This window comes from Mauremys reevesii, linkage group 2 (genome assembly GCF_016161935.1).
Source record: "Mauremys reevesii isolate NIE-2019 linkage group 2, ASM1616193v1, whole genome shotgun sequence".
In the NCBI taxonomy this organism is placed as follows: domain Eukaryota; kingdom Metazoa; phylum Chordata; order Testudines; family Geoemydidae; genus Mauremys; species Mauremys reevesii.
In genome coordinates, this window is record NC_052624.1 from 222,294,940 (window position 1) to 222,315,645 (window position 20,706).

Consider the following 20,706-nt stretch of genomic DNA (forward strand, 5'->3'; position numbering starts at 1 on the left):
TATACCTACTGGTTCATGCATATACTAGGAGCACTGTACTGCTGTTTGTGCTAAACAGTCATGTGTTGTACCTAGTTATGTAACTTATGGCAGGAGACATTAGGTAGGGCAACTCCCACCTTTTCATGTTCTCTGTATGTGTCTATATATCTCCTTACTATATGTTTCATTCTATGCATCCGATGAAGTGGGCTGTAGCCAACGAAAGCTTATGCTCAAATAAATTTGTTAGTCTCTAAGGTGCCACAAGTACTCCTGTTCTTTTTAGGTAGCATTGTTACACATAGTCTTACCCATTATTTTTCTTAGCATTCAAGCAGTATACAGCCTTTGAAGAAATGATGTATTGTTAGTTTTGTTATGTTGATTCCTTGAGGTGAGCTGTTGCAAACAAGAGTTTGCTCTCCGCCTTAATCTTTACTGAGTTAAGTCTTGGTGTAGCGTAGTTTCTAGGAACTTGACTTTGGTGGTCGGGTTGAGATTTCTGAAAGAGAGGTTTGCCTGGGTGGTGGTTGACCTCAGTTCAAGGGCTGGTATGTAGTGTAAATAAACAAATTACACTAAGAACATATCTTGACTCTATGCTGCTGCTTTCTCCTCCACTGGGAAAATGATTTTCAAGGCCTCAATATCTACTGGTGCTTGATAGACGGGGTGATATAACCGTAAGATGTTACTGTGTTTTCCTGAAAGTCCCCTTTAAATAGATAGGAGTCTGTCTGCATGGTTCCAAGCCATGAACATTTTGTGTTTCAGATCAGGTGCAAAGTGCTACAAAATGAATCACACTCTCTCTCTCCCTCCTTTGGAAACTTAATATCAGTTTGTTCTTTGTTGTTTTATTTAACAGGACATAAATCATCAAAACTGAAATACAATTTCTCATACACAAAGTTCAAAGTGTATAGCACAGGGGTAGGCAACCTATGGCACAGGTGCCGAGCTGATTTTCAGTGGCACTCACAGTGCCTGGGTCCTGGCCACTGGTCCGGGGGGGCTCTGCATTTTATTTAATTTTAAATGAAGCTTCTTAAACATTTTAAAAACCTTATTTACTTTACATACAACAATAGTTTAGTTATATATTATAGACTTGTAGAAAGAGACCTTCTAAGAACATTAAAATGTATTACTGGCACGCGAAACCTTAAATCACAGTGAATGAATGAAGACTTGGCACACCACTTCTGACAGGTTGCCGATCCCTGGTACATCACATTCACTATATGCAATTTTCAAATGTCTGTGAACATGTTACTTTAAAACCACCTTTAATAAAAATGCCAAAAAAAAAAAAAAGTATGCTTCTCATTTAGGATGAAGTCATTGGCAAGTTTGAAGTGAAACTCCTCAACACTTTCCAAAAGATTCATCTTGGACAGGAGAGGGCAAACCTCGGCCCGCGGGCTGGATCTGGCCATGGCAGGGAAGCAGCTTGCCTGCCTGAGCTCTGCTGTGCCTCTGGCTGGGACTCGGAGGCAGGTTGTCAGATGAGATTTGTCCTGCATTTAGGGGGCTCCCCTATCATTGGGGGCCCTGTGCCACTATACTGTTTGTTTCATGGTAAATCTGCCTCTGCGGAAGGAGCCAGCACCACATCCCTGCGGCCCCTGCGGGGGACAGAGGGCTCCATGCACTGCCCTCGCCTGCAGGCACCACCCCTCACAGCTCCCATTGGCTGGGAACGGGGAACCACGGCGAGGGCAGCATGCGATGGAGCCACCTGCCCCACCCCACGCCCAAGAGCCACTGCTGGACATGCTGGCCACTTTTAGGAGCAGCACGGGGTCAGGGCAGGCAGAGAGCCTGCCTTAGCCCCACTATACGCCACTGTCACCTCGGAACTGCTCAAGGTAAGCAGCCCCGGGCCAGAGCCCAAACCCCTCCTACATCCCACACCTCAACCCCCTGCCCTTAGCTCCCTGCCACACCCCTCCTGCACTCCAACCCCCTGCCTTGAGCTCCCCCTGCACCCCATACTCCTCCTGCACCCAACCCCTTGCTTTGTGCCCCTTCCTGCACACCGCACCCCCTCCCACACCCTGCACTCCTTCCTGCACCTCAACCTCCTGCCCCAGATCTACATTCATGGCCCTGCATACAATTTCCCCACCCAGATGTGGCCCTCGGGCCAAAAAGTTTACCCGGATCTTGTAGATGAGCAAAACATGGAGAATATTAACCCATATGTATATGAATTTGGGTTAATATTGTTCACGTTATATATGTAATATGCAAAATTGTAAGTGGCTAAAGATAGACACTTAAGGCCAAATTCTCTGGTGTAAGTTGGGGTAGCTTCTTTCCTTCAGTGGAGCTGTGCCAATCTACACCAGCAGAGAATTTTATCCTAAGAATGAATTTTCTCCTCAACCGTAATATAGCAATTCTGAAAGAGTTTACTTATGCTATTTTTCTAGGTTTCTCTCATTCACTGGTTTAGTGTCAGTTCTGAAATCCACCTGATGAAAACTGGCCCCCTGTTTTAGCTCTGGCAGGGCCGGCTCCAGGAGTTTTGCTGCCCCAAGCAGCCAAAAAAAAAAAAGCCACGATCGCGATCTGCGGCAATTCAGCAGGAGGTCCTTCATTCCGAGTGGGAGCGATGGACCCTCCGCCAAATTGCCACCGAATACCTGGACGTGCCACACCACTCCAGAGTGGCTACCCCAAGCACCTGCCTGCTAAGCTGGTGCCTGGAGCCGGCTCTGGCTCTGGACATATGGTCACTCCAGTTCTGCTCACTCCTTCTTTCTGAGTAAAATGAATGTAAAGGGGATAGCTAGTTTACACAATAGGTTTATGCCTCTAACCTCCGATGACCACTTTTGTTCTAATCTTGTTTTACAATAGGTTACAAAACGAGTTTGGTGCTTTAGCACTGTTGTAATCTTTGCAACTGTGTTAAAGCAACCCAGAGCTGTGGGGTGTTGAGATTCATAATTGACTGGCAAAGCTGGATGAGGGGCTTGCATGCTGCCTACCCTCACTACTAATAGCTCTAGACCAGGGGGTCTCAAACTGGGGCTCAGGACCCCTCAGGGGGTTGCGAGGTTATTACATGAGGGGTCGCAAGCTGTCAGCTTGCATCCCAAACCTCACTTTGCCTCCAGCATTTATAATGGTGTTAAATATATTAAAAAGTGCTTTAATTTATAAGGGGGTAGTCACACTCAGAGGCTTGCTATATGAAAGGAGCAGAGGTGAAAGTAAGCTGGTACGGTCTGGTACGGCGTACCGGCAAGAGCCAGTACACTGTGCCAGACTGGACCGGCTTCCACGGTGGAGATTTAAAGGACCTGAAGTTCCAGCCACTGCAGTGAGCCCGGGCCCTTTAAATCCCCACCGGAGCTCCAGCAGCTGGGCTCCTGCACTGATTTAAAGGGCCTGGAGCTCCGCGGCAGCTGGAGCCCCGGGCCCTTTCATTTGCCCCTGAGCCCCGCAGCTCCCAGCCGCCTCTGCAGCTGGTAGCTCCGGGGTGATTTAAAGGCCCTGGGGCTCCCAGCCACAGCCGGAGCCCCAGGGCCTTTAAATCTTGAAAGGCCCCGCCTCTTCCGGTTGAGGCCACGCCCCTGCTCAGGACTCCAGCCTACCAGTAAGTCCTTTAAGTTACTTTCACCCCTGGAAAGGGGTCACCAATACAAAAGTTTGGGAACAACTGCTCTAGACAAAGCTCTTCACACAAGTCTGTTAAAAATGTTAAGCAGAAAGGGGAACGTTGAGGGAGCTAGATTCTGCTGTAATTGGTATCAATCAGGATTTACTCTTCTGATATCAGTGTAAAAACAATATGAGATCAGAATTAAGCTCATAGATTTTCCATTCCATATAACAGACTTGCCCAGACTGGAAGGCTCACTCATGAATGGTGATCTTTTGGATGTAATAATCACTTTGCATGCTGGGACCATAAACAATATTTACAAGGATAGTGTATTTTGTTTGCATGGTTGCTAGTCACAGCTCTGAGTCTCAAGCTGTAAGGTTATAGACTTGTACATAGGAGTGATCAAGCATTTTAGAATGCAAGCTCATGACGTCTTAATTCTCCTTGTCAGATGTTGCCACCACTTAAATTATATGAGGAGGGTTTGTGGTGTGGATTACTTTTACCTTCAGACGACATCTAGCTCCTTCATCTGAGCCCTGTTTGTATGCATGAAGATAAAAAAGACAAGAGGCCAATACACTTATGCAAAGCTTCAATAAATCCAGCAGTTTTGTCTCTCAAAATTGCAAAGCAAAGGTGCATTCAGCTGGGCATGTGTCAGCTTTCTTTTTATTTAATGTTACTGGCATGCAGCCACATTGAGGTTTTTTTGTTTTGTTGTTTTTTCTCTGTATTACAAGGTCAGCAGGACCTTAGCAACAGTTCTCAGTTTTCATATTTGGGAGCTTCACACCTGTGCAAACTGTCTTTGCTAAAATGTAGGTCTCCTGAAATCAAAATCTCTCTTCTAGAAGGAATAGTATATAAGCACTGAAGAAGCCATTTAAAAAAAGAGACAAACGTCTGCAGCAGGCAATGTTTTTAGGAATCCATGAAATTTCATTTTCAAAATCTATATTTGAAATCATATGATGCTTTTGTTTCTCTAGGTCTGACTCACTGCAAGGAAAAAGAAAAAATCTTTTGCAAACTCATTGCTGAAAAGAAAGGCATATCTGGGAGTGATATCTTGGATCTCCTGCTGAAAGAAGAAAGAGAAAATGGCAGAAATATAGGTAAAACACTTTACATGGATTGCAATGTCCAATCATTCCCAGTCAGCAAAACAACTGAGGATGATGTCTGCCTGAGCAGCAAAAGAAGGAAAATGTGTGCAACTCAGAACCTTCCTTCCACAGCCGCTGGTCTAGTATCAACCGCACCTGCTCAATTCCATGCCATCTACAGCTTGCCATCTGTGTCGGTGAAGTCAGAGCTGGCAGGAGAGTTAAGACAAAGATCTGCTTTGGAAGACAATTGCTTTCAGCTGTCATGGGAGGCGCTCCAGCTGGAAGAGGATGAAGACATGGGGGAGGGGGATGAGGAGTGCAGTGAGGAAGAAAGCCCATTTGCTGTTCTTGAAAAACTGATAAAGGAAAATCAAATGCTACGAAAAGAAAATGCACATTTGAAACAGATGCTGCTAGCAGCCCAGAATTCAGGTAAGCGTGTTCTTATTCTGTGATTCCAGACAGGATTTGAAACCACGTCACCTTACACAATAAGTATTAGGATTATCTTTATAGTTTTGGGGTGAATGTTTTACCATCATGAATAAGTTTGGTCAACTAGGGACAAACCTGTTTTGTGAATCAGAGCCCTGAGTTCAATTTCCCACTATTCCTGGAGTCTTTATTATTCAATTCTCAGTAGTATGATGTCATTGGGAATTGAGGGCCTCCAGGACCACACAGGAGATGTTTAGCATTGCCCAGCATCAGGTCTTTGTGAGCAGGTGTTGTGACAGATTTCCCATACAGCTCTGCCAGTGCATCTCAGTGATGGCCTACCACCACCTCCTACACAGGTCCCAGACCTGGAGTTCCCTTGAAAAAAGACTGCTAGCTGTTGTCGGATTGTGGTGAAATGGATACACATCTGATGGGAACCAGAGTGTGTCCACCACATTCATTTTGACTTCCAGCGCACTAGCAAGTTAGCTTTCAGAATATTTATTAACAAGTTCTCACTTCTGTTTAATAGCCCCTGAGAAGCTTGAAATGAAATCTGATGTTTTATTGTTTTTCCTCCACTGCCTCCACATATGCATTTTGTTCCTTGGAAACTTTTTCATGAACGTAGTGCAGCTGGCACTGATACTTTCTGAAAGAAACAGTAATGCCTGTGTTTTGAGTGGAAATAATATATTTATCTGGATGTCAGAAATAATTATATATATTATATAAAGAGTAAATCAGATTTGGTCCAACATTACAAACTTTGACAGGATTTCAAGGAAAGCTTGTTCTCTCCAGCACAGTGTTCTGAATTTTCCTTCCATGTATGAACTTTGAATTTTTATTTGAATAGCAAATGCTAAATTTGACATTTCCGTGCCTCTTGCAACGTGTGACCTGTTGTCGGGGACTGTTAACCACGTCTCAGTCTAATGCCTCTTTAGTAACCACAAGAAGAAATTTGTTTCTTTTAAGTAACTGAAATCTTTTTATGTGAGAAAGGAAGGTTGTCGCTCACCCTGTGCACTTTCAGAATACTAAGCTTTCCTTTAAATGTCTGTTTAAAATATGTTTTTTTGGTTTAAAAAAATACTCCCTATGTAACTCCTTGAAGACAATGGGAGTCTTTTCATTGACTTCAGCAGTCTGTGGATCAGGCCTTTGTTGCGCTGACACCTGCTGAGGGAAGGAGGGATAGACCAAGCTGTGTGCATCTTTGAGACTTACTGAATTCTGTAATAACCTTGATACTCTGAATGGTTACATATTGTTCCCTCAATCCATGCATACAGCTGTCATTGGCAACAGTTGGCCGTGCATGTGGATCAAGGGTACAATATGTCATTTTTTGACAGCGCTTCTGAAAACAGTCTATGATCATATTTCCCACTAATTTCAGGGACCTAACAATATAAAGGAGAATTTCCATTTTAATTTTTAAGCACATTTCTAGTTCTATGCCTTGAGAGGACAGCCTGGGGAATATACAGGTGGTGGTAAGGTAGCTGTAATAATATAGTAGTTAATGTTTAAAGCACGGTATGTGCATTGGATCCTGCTAAAATTTCACAGTGGAAGCTAATTGTCCACCAGACCCCTTATTTGCTTGGACAAATGTCCCTTGAATTTTTTTTTAACTATTGGCAACTATGCTCACAGCCCAGCAGTATCAGGTCCTCTTCTGCAGCTGGATTTTTCCCTTCTCGACACTCTTTATGTAAAGTGTGTCATTTATATTTGGACTGCACTCCAAAGAATTCTCATTGACTTACCCCAAAACCATCAGGCTGGCCTTGTGTGCAGTGGTACGATCATGTGAACAGAAATTGGTTAGGTTTGGTGGGGGCAGTGAAAAAGTGGTTGGCAGGCTTGGTCTGACTTACCAAGGAGTCACCTCAGTCTGAACGAGAGAGCAGCGAGTGAGATTAGTTTTCTTTTTTTGCTCTCTTTATCCTTGTCATTGGGCCAATGACCCTTCAGTAGAATTAAGACCCAATTGGCCCATGAGAAACTAGTGGGCTACAGTTGGGAGCAATCAGGTATTCCGGGTGGTGGCTTTTAGCTAATTAGTAATGGAGCAACTGAGCTAGAAAGAGGCTGTTAGAGCAGCATAATGAATTGTTGGAAAGGAGGAGGGAAAGAAAGAGGGCTCTCACTCTAGAGAAGTCCTGTGGCTGCTGCAGGAACCCATAGGAGGTGGAGCGGTAGAGACAAGTGCTTAGCGGCGACATTGAGAGCCCCAAGAGAACTGTCAGGATCCCTGGGGAAGGGAGACCATGGCCGGCCCTAGACCAAATGGCACCCCAGATGAGGAGCATCTTCAGTGCCCCCCCTCTCCATTGGTTAAACGTTTACTGCATTTGTAGCCCAGTGCCCCCCACGTACAGCATGCCAGGCAGTCACCTGCGTCGCCTGCCCTTAAATCGAGCCCTGAGGGAGACAGTTGGGTGCTCCTATCAATAAGTTCCAGCAAGGAAACTGGGGACTGTGCCTAGATCAGACAGTCCTACAGTTTGAATCTGGCTCCTGGAAAGGAGATAGGAAGATCCACAAGGAATGGAGTAGGCTCCTGGGTGGAGGGGATCCTGAGTTAGGGTCTACAATGGGTAGAAGAAACTCACAGAAAATAGGTTAAGCTCCTGTTGGGGATGTCCTGAGGTAGGACTGTAAATGGAAATAGGGAGACCCCAGAGATAAAGTACCACATCTCCTGGGGAAGGGAGGCAGTCAGGGAATCCTGCTGGGGAAGCAGCAATGTAGGAGAAGCTCTGCAGGGGCCAGGAGAAGGGGCCCAGGAAATAGAGCAGAAGAAGTTATTAGTTTGGAGATTCATTTTTTGGATTTGCATTTGGACCTTTCGGTTATTCCAGAAGGGGGTTTGGATTTTGTGGCTTGGCCAGAAGACCAAGCCATGGAAAGCCCTGTGAGAGGCAGATAGCCTGCAGGAGGTGCTGGAGCTGAAGATACCAGTGACATTATGTACAGACTCAAGGGGGCATGCAAAGGGAGAGTGTGTCCCATCAGAATCCCTATGGAGAAAGTGATTTCTCCCCTCAGACCCTTTAATGAGCCCCTCATGCTTTACATCTAAATGTTACTAAAATCTCCAGCTCTTTCTGCTGACAGGAGTGAAATACCAAAAAGTGGAGCAATGGACCAAAACGAACGGAAAAAAGGGAGGGGGGACTTGGTTGGGTTTTTTTTTTAAGACTCTCTAGCGTGGTGTCTGGAAAAATATTTGACACCAGGGGTTGTGAGCTTTTGTGCCAAGAGAAATGTTCTTAAACTGCCTTTAGCCCTTATTAAATCCTAACGTATTTCTAGTTCTGAGGTTAGTGATTGTTTGGTGATAACGGTTGATGACAGCTTTTTAGGTGTTATAGCCTTAGAGGGAGGAACCGTTCTGAACAAATGTTGAATCCATAGGCTAGATCCATCTTGTCTGATAACTGGAAGCAAAGGAGATTTGTAAACCAAATGTTACAAATCTGAAGGCCTTCAGGAGCTGAAGAGTCACAGAACATTATTTTATCTGAGCCTTCCGGGGTGCTGGCCCTGAATCAGATGATGTGATGATGTCCCAAAATTTTAAGTAGTGACTCCTGTTTTGCATGTGTACAGTATCTACCTATTTTATGGTTTGTGCTTTTCCACTGTCTAGAAGTGCTACTGTTCAATTTTAGATTTCCTCTATTGGTAAAATGAGTAATTTTACTGGTGTCTTTGAGTATTCAGAATACTGCAAAGTTATAAGAATTGGGATTCTGGACAAATATTATAAAAGCATCACTGTTCTACAACAAAATAAAAGATGAACTTTAGAAGCGAGTACATGGCCTAGATTTCAAACCACAGTTCCTTCTGAGTGCACTTATGGTAAGTTGTTGCAGAAAAAAATTTCATATAGTGAAGCGCTCTCAGACAATCAGTCAGAGAAATACTTTTAGCTGTATTTTACCCAGCATGTGATATACTGAAACCAAACTCTGTTCCCTACTGCCAAGACAGACTGGTTCATATAACTGCATATGCATTCTCTCACACACACACAACTCACACAGTATGTGCCTGATTACAATACCACAAACCCACAAAATGGACTACTTCATACACATATGCATCTGTTTCCAAGGAAACAGAACTACATTTTTGGCAAATGCACACAATTTGTTACTCATATCTATTACCATGCCAGTTTTCAAACCTTTTTCTCCAGCTACAGTATGTGCTTCCTAATACACAGTCTAAGCTAAATAAAATGTTTGTGATTGCTACTGGAAAGCTGTCTTCTGTTATTAGCATGGATGCATAGTGACAGTGGATTTCACTCCCTCACATGCCTTCCAGAGGATGAGATTGAATGGACATGGTTGAAAAGTAACTATTACAGCAGGGTTTCCTGGGTTGGTGGACAATAGGTTCATGAATGAGGTGATACTGGGCCAGATTTTAAAGGTATTTAGGCATTCACTGGGACGGTCAAAAGTGCCTAAATCCTATTGAAATCACCTTATTACTGAGCCTACTGTTCAGCAAGTGATTAAAGTGCCAGCTAAGGGCCAAACCCTATCCTGTATTATGTGGATATGCTGAGGAGAAATGGGTGTAGGAAAATTCTTCCTTTCCCACCCCACCCATTCAGCAAGAGGGTGCCTAGTGCTCAAGAAAGTACAAAACTGAAGGCTACCACAGCCTGTCTACACTAACTCTGACTGTTGCTAGCCCTGGTGAACCTGCTCAGTGCTAGACCAATGATGGGAGAAGTGCCTACAATTCTTGGTGTAGATACAACTTTAGAGCAAAATGGTTCTGGTGGCAGATCACTGCTTGGCTGCCAACGAGTCAGATAGGGTTTTCCCCCTGAAGATACACAAGACATCTCCACTGGTGGAAAACAGTAGAAAAATAATGGATTTTGCCTCAACTTTTATGCTAAGATAGTTATTGTAGGTGAAAATTGCTATTTTCATATTTGAATTCAGAAAATTATCTGTAGACCAGATCTAAAGGAAATAAAATATAAGCCCTCTCTGGTAACCTAGAGATGGTATGAGGATCAACTTACTCATTTGTTGTATCTCCAACTCCACTCTTAGTGGTGTGCCCCTCCAATGTTCTTTCAGCTGGTGATCTGTCAATGAACTAAGAATTCAAATGGTATTGGTGGCTGCCAAGAATTGTAATTTATCAAGCAGCATCTCCATGCTCCCAAATCCACCTCCTGGAAGGCAGCCACACTGCACCACACTAATCCAGCAAGGGATTTAGAATGTACTGACTGGTCAAAGTAGGATGACAAGGGTGGCATAAACCTCCCTAAATATATATTTTGAATAATTTTGCTTTGTATATGGGGCCGTGATGCAATTTTTTGCCATCTTTACTAAGGCAGATCTTTGCAAAACAAATGTGGATTTCGTTACTGTGGCTTGTTTTAAAACAGTTAATTGAAAAATCTGTTTTCACTGTAAACATCTTAAAAGGTGAAAATGTTTATGTAAGTCTAGCACCAACACAGTTACTCAGAGCACACCCTGAAACATCCATTTAAACGCTGCTTTACAAGAAATCATGACTAGACAAGAAACTTGTCATAAGCTGTACCTCTAGGGCACCCCCTTGAGGTGAGGATAGGCCCCTCTCTCTTCTCAAACATCCTTCTCTGGCTGTAGGCATTGCTGTATCATCTGTTCGGAGTGCAGCTTGCAGTCCCCAGGTTATATGTCTTAGGAGAGCAGCTCCCCCGCTTTTGTCCAAAACAAAAAAGGCAAACAAAATAGTCCTGCAGCCCACAAAGCAGTGTGGGTTTGCCCTGCTGTTCCCCACAAGGCCAAAAGTAAGTTTCTGTGAAGGGAGCTGGATTCCTAACCCCTGTGTGTCTGAGAGACCCAGCCTGAGTGCCCAGGGATCTAATAAAAAGAAAAACGAAGTACAGATGGTCCCTTTACATGCAGAAGAGGCTCTTCAGCAGCTTCACTGGTAAACAGCCCCTGCTCTGTTGGACTAAGGAGCTCTTGCTCTGCTTCCCTCTGAGTGCCACCTTTAACGACCTTCCCATCTCCAGTCTTGCCAGGCCTCATGAGTGCACTGGGTTGGGGATGCTTGTGCCTAAAAGAGCTCTTTAGATCCTTCCTGATTGTGGTGGGGAGCTTCCCCCTCACCGAGGTCTGTTGGCCAGATCTTCAGGCATGGCCAAATTGCACAGAGCTGAAGCCAGAGGTTTATGCAGAGATGACTCCTTTGCACTGCCTTGGTCCAGATGCTGTTCTTTGTGTGCCATTCTCCCTGCACTGTGTTAGAGTAGCCTTCAGGCTGCTCTAACTTATGCTTCCCCATAAGCTAAGAGTTTCCTAGCAAAGTGGGCATAGGAGAAAGTATTACGCAAAGATGCTGCTATGTGAGAGTTCAGTGTCAGCAAGTAATCCAAGACTACAGACTGAATTGACCCATTATGCATGTGACTCTTTAATCAGTGGAGATTGCACCATGCCTGTAAACCCTTCAAAATACTTTCCTCAGTCCACTAGCATTATCTCTGTCTTGCTCAGATTCAGTCAGCTGTTCTTCCTCCATGAGCTGATCGCATCCAAGCACTGGGCTATCTTGGTGGTAGTGGAGTGGTCATATGTGATGAAAGATAGGTAGAGCTATGTATCATCTGCATATTGCTGGCACTTGAGTCCACGTCTTTAGACTAGTTCACCTAGTGGCCTCATGTAGATGTTGAAAAGGACCAGAAAGAGAATTGATCCTTGTGGATCCCCACAGGTAAGGGGACTAGTGTTGGAGGTGCAATTTCCTATCACTTCTTGTTGGGTGCATCCCTTCAAACCATTTTAGTGCATTACCCTGGACCCCTGTCACCTCTCCCATGTCAGACAGAATGATCAACAGTGTTGAATGGTGCAGCGGCATCCAGGATGATGATAGTGGATGTTTGTCCTCTATCCATAGACAGGAAGAGATCATCTATCAGTGCCACTAAGGCTGTTTCATCAATTCTACGCCAGTCTATGTGATCTTCACTAGGCCAGGTAGGTAGTGTCTGCAAAGTCCACCAGCAGTTTGGTGCAAAGATGTTGCACCATGCCCAAAGACCTGGCTTTAAATGTTGTTCTCCGCGTTTCATTCAATTTTAAAGCCTGGAATGAAGAGAGGTAGAACTGGAAAATTCTATACATTTGATATACCAGTTACTTTAAGGTTTGGAAAGCATGGAAACTGGAACATGCTTTTTCAGGGCTTCAGAACCTATGCTGAAATGTATAGCTTAAGTTCTTTAAATGAATGCTTCAGACCCTAGTTAAATTTATTATGCTCGGTTACAATATAGAATCTTCTACTGTCAATCATACTATCATATACTTATCATGTGTCCTAAAATAGGGGGTGTTAGCAGCTAGTTGGCTGATACTGCATCTTTGCTGGAGCCAAATGAAGCTTTTGGACTGCACTAGGGTCAGCTAGAAGTTGTGTGTGTGTTTGTAAATCCCAGGGTGAGCATTATAAGATCTGTTTACTGAGGCTTCAACAGCGAACAATCAAACATACATTTTAACAAAAGGCTATACTGCAAGCTTTGGATATTTCCTATTCTATAGATGAATTTGCATTTTGGTGGTGGGTGAGAGATGAAAGGGATTAGAGGTGGCCAAGAAGGTGGGCTTTGGATCTGAATTAGATTGGGGCTAAGATTTGGCTTTTAGGTTCAAGGTCCAACCAGGGTTAAGATGCAGGCTCAGGCTTAAAATTAATATAGCTGAAGTCTCACAAACATTTCTTGTAGGATTCCAGACCACAATGGCAGGGACTTCCCAGCTCTGTTGTTCACATGAGATTTCTACTATTTGGGGCTGTAATTGCGCAAGAATAATTTGTGTGATTCTGCCCACATCCAACTTGGAAGCAGGAAACAAGACCTCTTGCAGTTTTGGAACCTATTGAGAACCAAAACTGTGGAGGTAGGATAACATCTGCAATTGTGAATCTAAACCCCACAAAATTTAAACGATTCCATGTTCCAAAGTTGGCCCATTTCTAGTTACACTGGACATCAGCAGAATCAAGGGCCACAATGCAGTAGTTTGTTATAGGTGGAAGCTTTAAAAGTAAAAACCTCTGAAGTAACTTTCTTTTTTTCTTTAAGCACCATTCAGGTTGTTCTCTCAAGAAACACGTGATTCAGCTGCCTATTACCTGCGGTTGGTCCTGGAAAACTTAGAAAGAACAGTTACAATGGATTCTTCTCCTTCACCTCAGGCAGTGGGAAGCAAAAATTCTACCACAACAGTCAATAAGGTAATAGCAATCTTCACTGGATAAAAATGGTTTGAGGTTTCAGCCTTTAAAGCACAACCCTTTTTTAATGTCATTCTTACTCTATTATTTTCATCAGACTGTTGGTTTTTTTTTATGTAGAATCTAAACTGTACAGAGATTGTTACCTTTCAAATCCATGTGCAGTATTACATGTCCTATAGAAGATTAATATTAACATTTAATCATAAACATAAACATGTGCATAAACATTTATAGAGCATGTGATCAGGTCTCTGGAAACTTAAGCACAGTATGACAACGTTATCAAAGTTTTTGTGAAAAGGACATGCTTTTTCCGTGGTGTCAACATCTTTCAGAGGAAAGAGTAAGTTAAAGAAATTCAATGAGAGGCATAATTAGACACTACTGGCTTTGTTGTTGTAATGTGTTTACTGGTGACAACCTAGTATGTGTTGCATCTAGGTCAAGTCAGGCCAATTTACCTAATTCCGTGCAATTATTATTTTGTAGCAATCCTATTCCCAGAAGCCCTCGAATGACTAAATCCAGTTATTCTGAACTCTAATCAAAGTTAATCTGATGACTGAAATGGTCTTTGTAGTGGTTGCCATGTAGCAAGCTGGTTAAAACTGAGACATAGAAGAGTTAAGCATCTTGCCTGGGGAGACATTGTCACCTTGGCACAAGGTTGGCAGTAAGGAGACCAAGATATGACACAGGATATGTCACTTAACCTCTCTATACTTTTGTTTCCACAGCTATAAATGAGGATACATATATGCCTAACTACATCATGTCTGCAAATTGTTGTATCTAGTAAGTGCAAAGTGTTTAGCCAGCCACTGGCAGACATGAGACTAGAACTCAGAACAGAGATGGTCAAAAAATGGAGCATTTTTTGTGAAAAATTTGTCCGGTTTTTTCCAAGAGCGTGATGGCCCCCAGCCTTTTTCTCTTCCCTCTGAGGAGGTTCTTCCTCTGGCAGCTTCTTTAAAATTTAATGCACATTTTTGAGTGAAAGTGGCCCACTGCGTGCAAAAAAAATAAATTAATTAATAAAAAATAAAAATCTAAATTGTGGAACATCTGTTACATGAAACTCTGATGGAGAAAAATATATTATTTTTTTCAGAATTCATCCAATTTTGCAGTTTTTCAAACCATAATATAAGCAAATATTAATTGGGAGAAAAAATTGATGAGTATTTTGCCCAGTTCTATTCTAAACATATAAGCCCAGATCATCAGATGAAAGAGACTTCCACTCAGTGCTGCTGAATGGGGAAGGGGTTGAAGTGAAAGGTGTCTTTTTGCTAGTTCTGCACTGCCCCAGTGCCTATGGCTGCTAAGGGGATATATACTTCAATTTGGCTCAGCATAATTTAGAGCAGCTCTGAGACCACAGTGCATCTGGGTTTTTTCAGTAGAACTGATCAAAAACCAGAATTTCTGTCTCATGGGAAATCCTGGTATTTATTTACTTCTTTTTATTCTGAATAATGACAAAATATCGAATACTTTGTAAACAAGAAGTTCTGAAAAATTTCAGTATGGAAATGAAAAGTTTTAACACTTTTACTTGGACCTTTTTGAGCAAAATGAAATGTTTCAACATTCCTGAATCTGAAAATTTTGTCACAGGTCTGTTCAATGTTAACAATGCATCCACTTGAGCTGCCATATTACCTCATAGGAGTTGTGGTTTGGGTGCCTCATGGCCTCCTATGGGCCAGGCTTCCCAGCCTCACTGCATCTTCCATAGTGAAACATGATTGTGAGATTACTGTGATACATGGTAGCAGCTCAGTCAGAGGGGAGACTCTGGTGCATCATGGGAGATTTAGTTTGGCTACAAGTCTGACCCATAAGGGAGAACAACTGGGGTTTAAGGCACCTGAATTCCAGTTTCTATGAGGTGTCACAGCATCTTAGAAGGAAGCATATTAATATCAAACTGGTCCAACACGTAATGTTTCATTTGAGTTGACTGACCCAAAATGAAATTATTTGGAAACTAAATGTTTTAATTCAACTTAACCAATGGCACGTTAATTTTTTTTCTTTGCAAAATTGGTATTTTCCCATGGAAAATTTTGATTTATTTATTAATTTTTTTTTTGCAGAAACATTTTCTGTTTAAACATTTTGACAGAAAATTTCCAAGCAGCTCTATTTATCAGACAACAGGCCACACCTTTTCCTCCCCTGATACTTTTCTTACTCTCATGTTAATAGATGGGTTGTGGCATAGAGCTAGCTATGCCAGTTCCATGCCATCATTGGATTCCTCATGCCAGGTTACTATATAACTAAGTGCTAAGTATCACTGTAGTAATCTTCTTATGCTGTCATGTATATGTAGTAATAACAGGACTATGAAATTATCTGACCACTAATTCATTTTATCTCAACTATAGAAGTCAGTTGAAGTTTGCCCAAATAATAGTGGAAGGCAGACATAGTGGGGGAACAAAGGTGACTTTTCTGAGGATATATCAGGGACTAAGGAAAGAGAAGATGATCTTCAGCCCTGTGGAGAGGGAGTTCAAATGAAGATCATTGTCATGTTACACATAAACCATTGGATTCTTTGGGAACTGGCTGGAATTAAGACAGTTACTAGAAGGCAAAAGAAAATTACTGGTCTTACTGAAGATCATGATTCAGTTTGGTGGCTGGAGTGAGTTTGTGTTACTGGAGAAAAATTTTTCTTAAGAATCCTGTTAAGGAATATCCCTGTACCCAAATTGTTTCTATAAAAGGATGAGAGCTAGAATGTTCTAAAATCTTATCAAGGTAAGTTTCCTTTTAAATACACTTAGAAATAGAGAAGTATCTGACTCCTTTTTTTTTCTTTGTCTTGCGGCCCTAAAGATAGAGAAATAACATTTAAATGCTTGTAGAGTATTGAGACATACATTTTCATATGATAGTTATAAAGAGCCCTTCACAAGGTTGTATCAATTATGTTATCTCAAGTGGAGAATGATGACATTTCTTCTGACTAGATTTATGACCAATGATGTTTTGGATTAGTCTGACCAGCAAACCAAGCTTTGTATGTAGTCTCAAATTATTGTCACATGTCAATAGTAAGGGTTTTTTTGTTCTTTTTTTTTTTTTTTTGTTTGAAGGCGGGGGGTTGGCAGTAGGAGGTATTGAGGAAGATTGTGCATTTGCCAAAGCTGTAGATATACAGTACCTGAAATGCAAACGTATATCAGCAAAGTAAGATTAGCGCTCAATAATCACAGCAATATTTGTATCCATCTCTCATGTGCATATAGTGGAGATGTTGCTATTATCTGAAATTAAACTGAAGTCTAAGATGGTGTGAGTGCCCTGATAGTGGATGAAGCATGGTTTGACAGATTTTTATGATAAGTCCCAGTGCAACCAGAATTTTAATAATACACAAACACCTATTATGTATGTACTTGCACTCAATTTGAAATAAAATGTAATAGAGTAAATCATAAAAACTCAGTTTCAATGGTCTACAGACAGCCTTGTGCCTTTACAGAATAAACTTTGTGTCCTCTCCCACCCTGTATAACAGCAGGAACTTTCAGTTGCACTTATGCCACAAAACCGAAACAATGGGTGTCTTAAATCTGTAATGTGTTCAGTAGACATGAATTTACCTTTTCCCATACCCAACCCCTTCAAGCTGTTGGGACACTTTAGTAGCCTGGCTTTCTTCAGGGCGTTAATTAGTACAGTTCTCCTTGTAAAGTGCTACACAAAAGAGAAATAAGGCAGAAATGTCTCAAGAGGGATTGGAGGTGCGCAGCACCTATAAGTCTTCTCCCCCTCTGCTGGGGCTTTGACACTACCCCTCGCAGGGTGGATGTCCTGGACCTCCAGTCCCTTGAATTGCTGTGAACTGGAAGAACATAATTATTTAAAGGCTTCTAGAGCTGAGTGGTGTCAAAGGCCTCCACCTTCCCTTTCTGTTTCAGGTCCTGTGGCTTCAGCTACACACCTTACAGCTGTTTCAACCATCTGCACAACCATAGCCTGTAGTGAGGGGGCATGGCCTCCCTCCCTGACAGATGGGTAGAGACCCACGACTGCCCCCTGGTAAGCAGAGCTGTGACACCTGTGGCCACTCTGCCAGAAGCAGAGGGGCAGGACAGGAACCAGAAATATAAAAGGCAGGCCTTCCAGCTCACTTAGAGGGGAGCTGCTAGAGGAGCAGGACATTTCCCCTTTCCTGCTGCTGGAGCTCAGGCCTGACAGGCCACTACAGTACCAGAGACCTGGAAGGACTGCTGGAGCTGCCAGGCATGGGGTCACCGATGAGCTGTTGGGGCTGCCACTAGCCGTTTATCCCAGCAACGACCCGAGAACCCAGGTACCCCCAAATGGAAGTGTAGGAAGAAGCCCAGGGAAGCTGAATAGGGTTCAGCTGCATTACTGACTGTTGCATGTTGTGGCCAGATTCACTGCTGACCGGTGGCAGACCACTCCACCACTGTTCGGGACCCGGACTGGGACGCAGTGGAGGCAGGTGGGCCTGTGTCCCCCTACTACCCCACCCCAGGGATGGCAGCCTTCCCACCTGTAGGCCAAGAGGCCTGCACTGGTCTGTCGTCCCAGTCTTGCTGTCTGCCCTGCCAGAGAGCTGATTCCCTTAGAGTACAGCCTGACTGCAGGCCAGAGCCATTAGCTGTTTGCTGCCCATCCTGATTGAGGGCCTGGGGCTATAGACTCACTGCTGCTCTGCCTGACTTGTAGGCCAGCCATGGCTGGCCTTACCATGAGGCAAACTGAGGCGGGCGCCTCAGGTGCCAGACTCTGGGGGGGGGCACCACTAGGACCCAGAGTGTAGAAAATTGTGTCTGCTGCTGGTGCATATGTATTCTCTCTGCTCTAGATGCACAATGATGGTGGAGTGCTGTGCTGGAGGAAGGAGGGCACAAGAGACATAACAGGCAGGCAGGAGAAAAGGTGAGAGGGAATAACAGACAGCAGCAGGAGCTGCAGGGAGAGAGAGGAGGAGGAGCCTCTTATGTACCTCTCTAGCACCCCAGGAGCATGGACTGATTAACACCAGCTTCTCAGGGAGCTTCTTGTGTCCTGTTGCTTTCCTGAACCCACTTGAGGAGAACAGGCAGTCAGCTGAAGTAGTAGGAGCCAGTTAGGCCCTTAAGATGCTGATATCTTCCCTCACTCAGGCCCTGCTACCAGCCTGTTTATTTGTCCCCTTCAACTGAGTGTTGAGAGCCACTATAGCTGGCACAGACCAGCAGTCATGAGTGAAAGAAGAAAACGCCCCTCTGGGGCAGCATTCAGAAAAAGAAAGAAAGCAAAGGATGTAGCATCAGCTTCTAGTGAGGCTGCTGAATTTTTTAATGTAATTCAAAGTATCTATGTATTTTTCTCTGCATCAACTCATCAATGGCAATTTTTGAAGCAACATCTGGGAACATTCTCTCTGACACTGAAACCACTGAGTGCCACACGATGGGAAAGTCGAGTGGAGGCGATAAAGCCTGTCAAACACCATTTTGGGAAGATAGATGATGCCATAGTTGCCATTATGGAGGATAATGCTATGACAGGAACTCTTCGTGGGAGAACAGTGGCAGAGGGAAATGGAATCACCAGAAACATACATAACTTCAAATTTCTGTGTGGCTCAGTGTTGTGGCATGACACACTGTTTGAAATACATGTTGTAAGCAAGAGACTCCAAGGTGTTGACCTTGATATATCTGGAGCAATGGAACAACTGGACAAAGCAAAGTCATACCTACAGTCTTACTGGTCAGATGAGAGATTTCAAAACGTTCTGAAGAGTGCACAGAAGTTGGCAGAGGAACTTCACACTGAAGCTATTTTCCCACCCATTCAAGAATACAAGAGTCACCAAAGAAGAAGACATTTTGATTACGAGGCACGGGATAATACTATAAGAGACCTGTCGAAGAAAACTCAGTTCTCGCTTTTTGTTTGGGTGCAGCAAAATTAAATACTTAATGCCAGAGAGAGGACACCACAGGACAGGTTCTGGGACAGTTTCAAAAACACAACAACTTTTTATTTTTATTTGTTGTTTCATTCAAACAAAACAAATAACAATAACAATACAAATAACAAAACACATTTTTTTTATTTATACATTTTCTGCTATCTCACTAAAAAAACAAAGACTGCAAGACTGCATATTGCATTCGTAATATTCACACAATTCACACTGTCTCTACATTTTGCTTCCTCCTCACACCACCCCAGGTCACAGTTAACCTAACTCATGCTAACTAACATTCATTAAGATCTCTTCAAAACCTTGTTAATTATTTACTGGCTTCCACAGACCCCAAACAACAATTCAAAGTTGAATTCTTTAACCAGGTGCTAGATTGTGCAATACAGTCAATTGAAGAACGTTTCATGCAGCTCAGGGAACACAGCAGTATATTTGGGATGTTGTATGATATTCCAAAACTCCTCACTATACCTGAAGAAGACTTACACCAGCAATGCAGGGCACTAGAGACAGTGTTGACATATGATGACGTGCGATATCGATGCGAGTGATTTAGGTGATGAACTGAAAGCCCTTTCAAGATATAACAAGGAGTCCAGTGGCACCTTAAAGACTAACAGATTTATTTGGGCATAAGCTTTTGTGGGTAAAAAACCTCACTTCTTCAGATGCAGGGAGGTTTTTTTACCCATGAAAGCTTATGCTCAAATAAATCTGTTAGTCTTTAAGGTGCCACCGGACTCCTTGTTGTTTTTTTTTGTGGATACAGACTAACACAGCTACCACCTGATACTTTCAAGATATATTTCAGCAGGATCAGCTCCAAAGGCTATTCTGGAATATATGTGCACAAATAAGGTGACCACCCTCTTTCCAAATGCTTTTGTTGCTCTGCGCCTACTTCTAACACTTCCTGCAACAGTTGCTAGTGGATAACCCAACTTCTCCAAGCTGAAGTTAATAACACATCTACGCTCCACAATGACACAGGAGAGGCTGGTCAGCCTTGCAACCATCTCAACAGAGCATGAGCTGGCCCAGACTGTGGACCTTCAGCAGGAAGCAGTTCAAATCTTTGCAACCAAGAAGGCATGGAAACAGGGGTGGCTCCAGGCCCCAGCACGTCAAGCGCGTGCTTGGGGCGGCATGCCACGGGGGGTGCTCTGCCGGTCATCGGGAGGGCGGCAGGCGGCTCCGGTGGACCTCCCGCAGGCATGCCTGCGGAGGGTCCGCTGGTCCCGCAGCTTCAGTGGAGCATCCGCAGGCAC

The 20,706-nt window shown here is 43.4% G+C and overlaps 1 protein-coding gene across 1 annotated transcript in view; it reads left to right on the top strand.

The window, feature by feature from the left end:
* The window catches only part of LOC120398359, a 92,419-nt gene that overhangs the window by 44,111 nt on the left and 27,602 nt on the right, over nucleotides 1–20,706 (top strand). Inside the window, exons 2-3 of the mRNA XM_039525723.1 lie at nucleotides 4,597–5,148; nucleotides 13,310–13,461. Coding sequence (XP_039381657.1) covers nucleotides 4,597–5,148; nucleotides 13,310–13,461 — 704 coding nt within the window. The remainder of the gene's footprint in view (nucleotides 1–4,596; nucleotides 5,149–13,309; nucleotides 13,462–20,706) is intronic.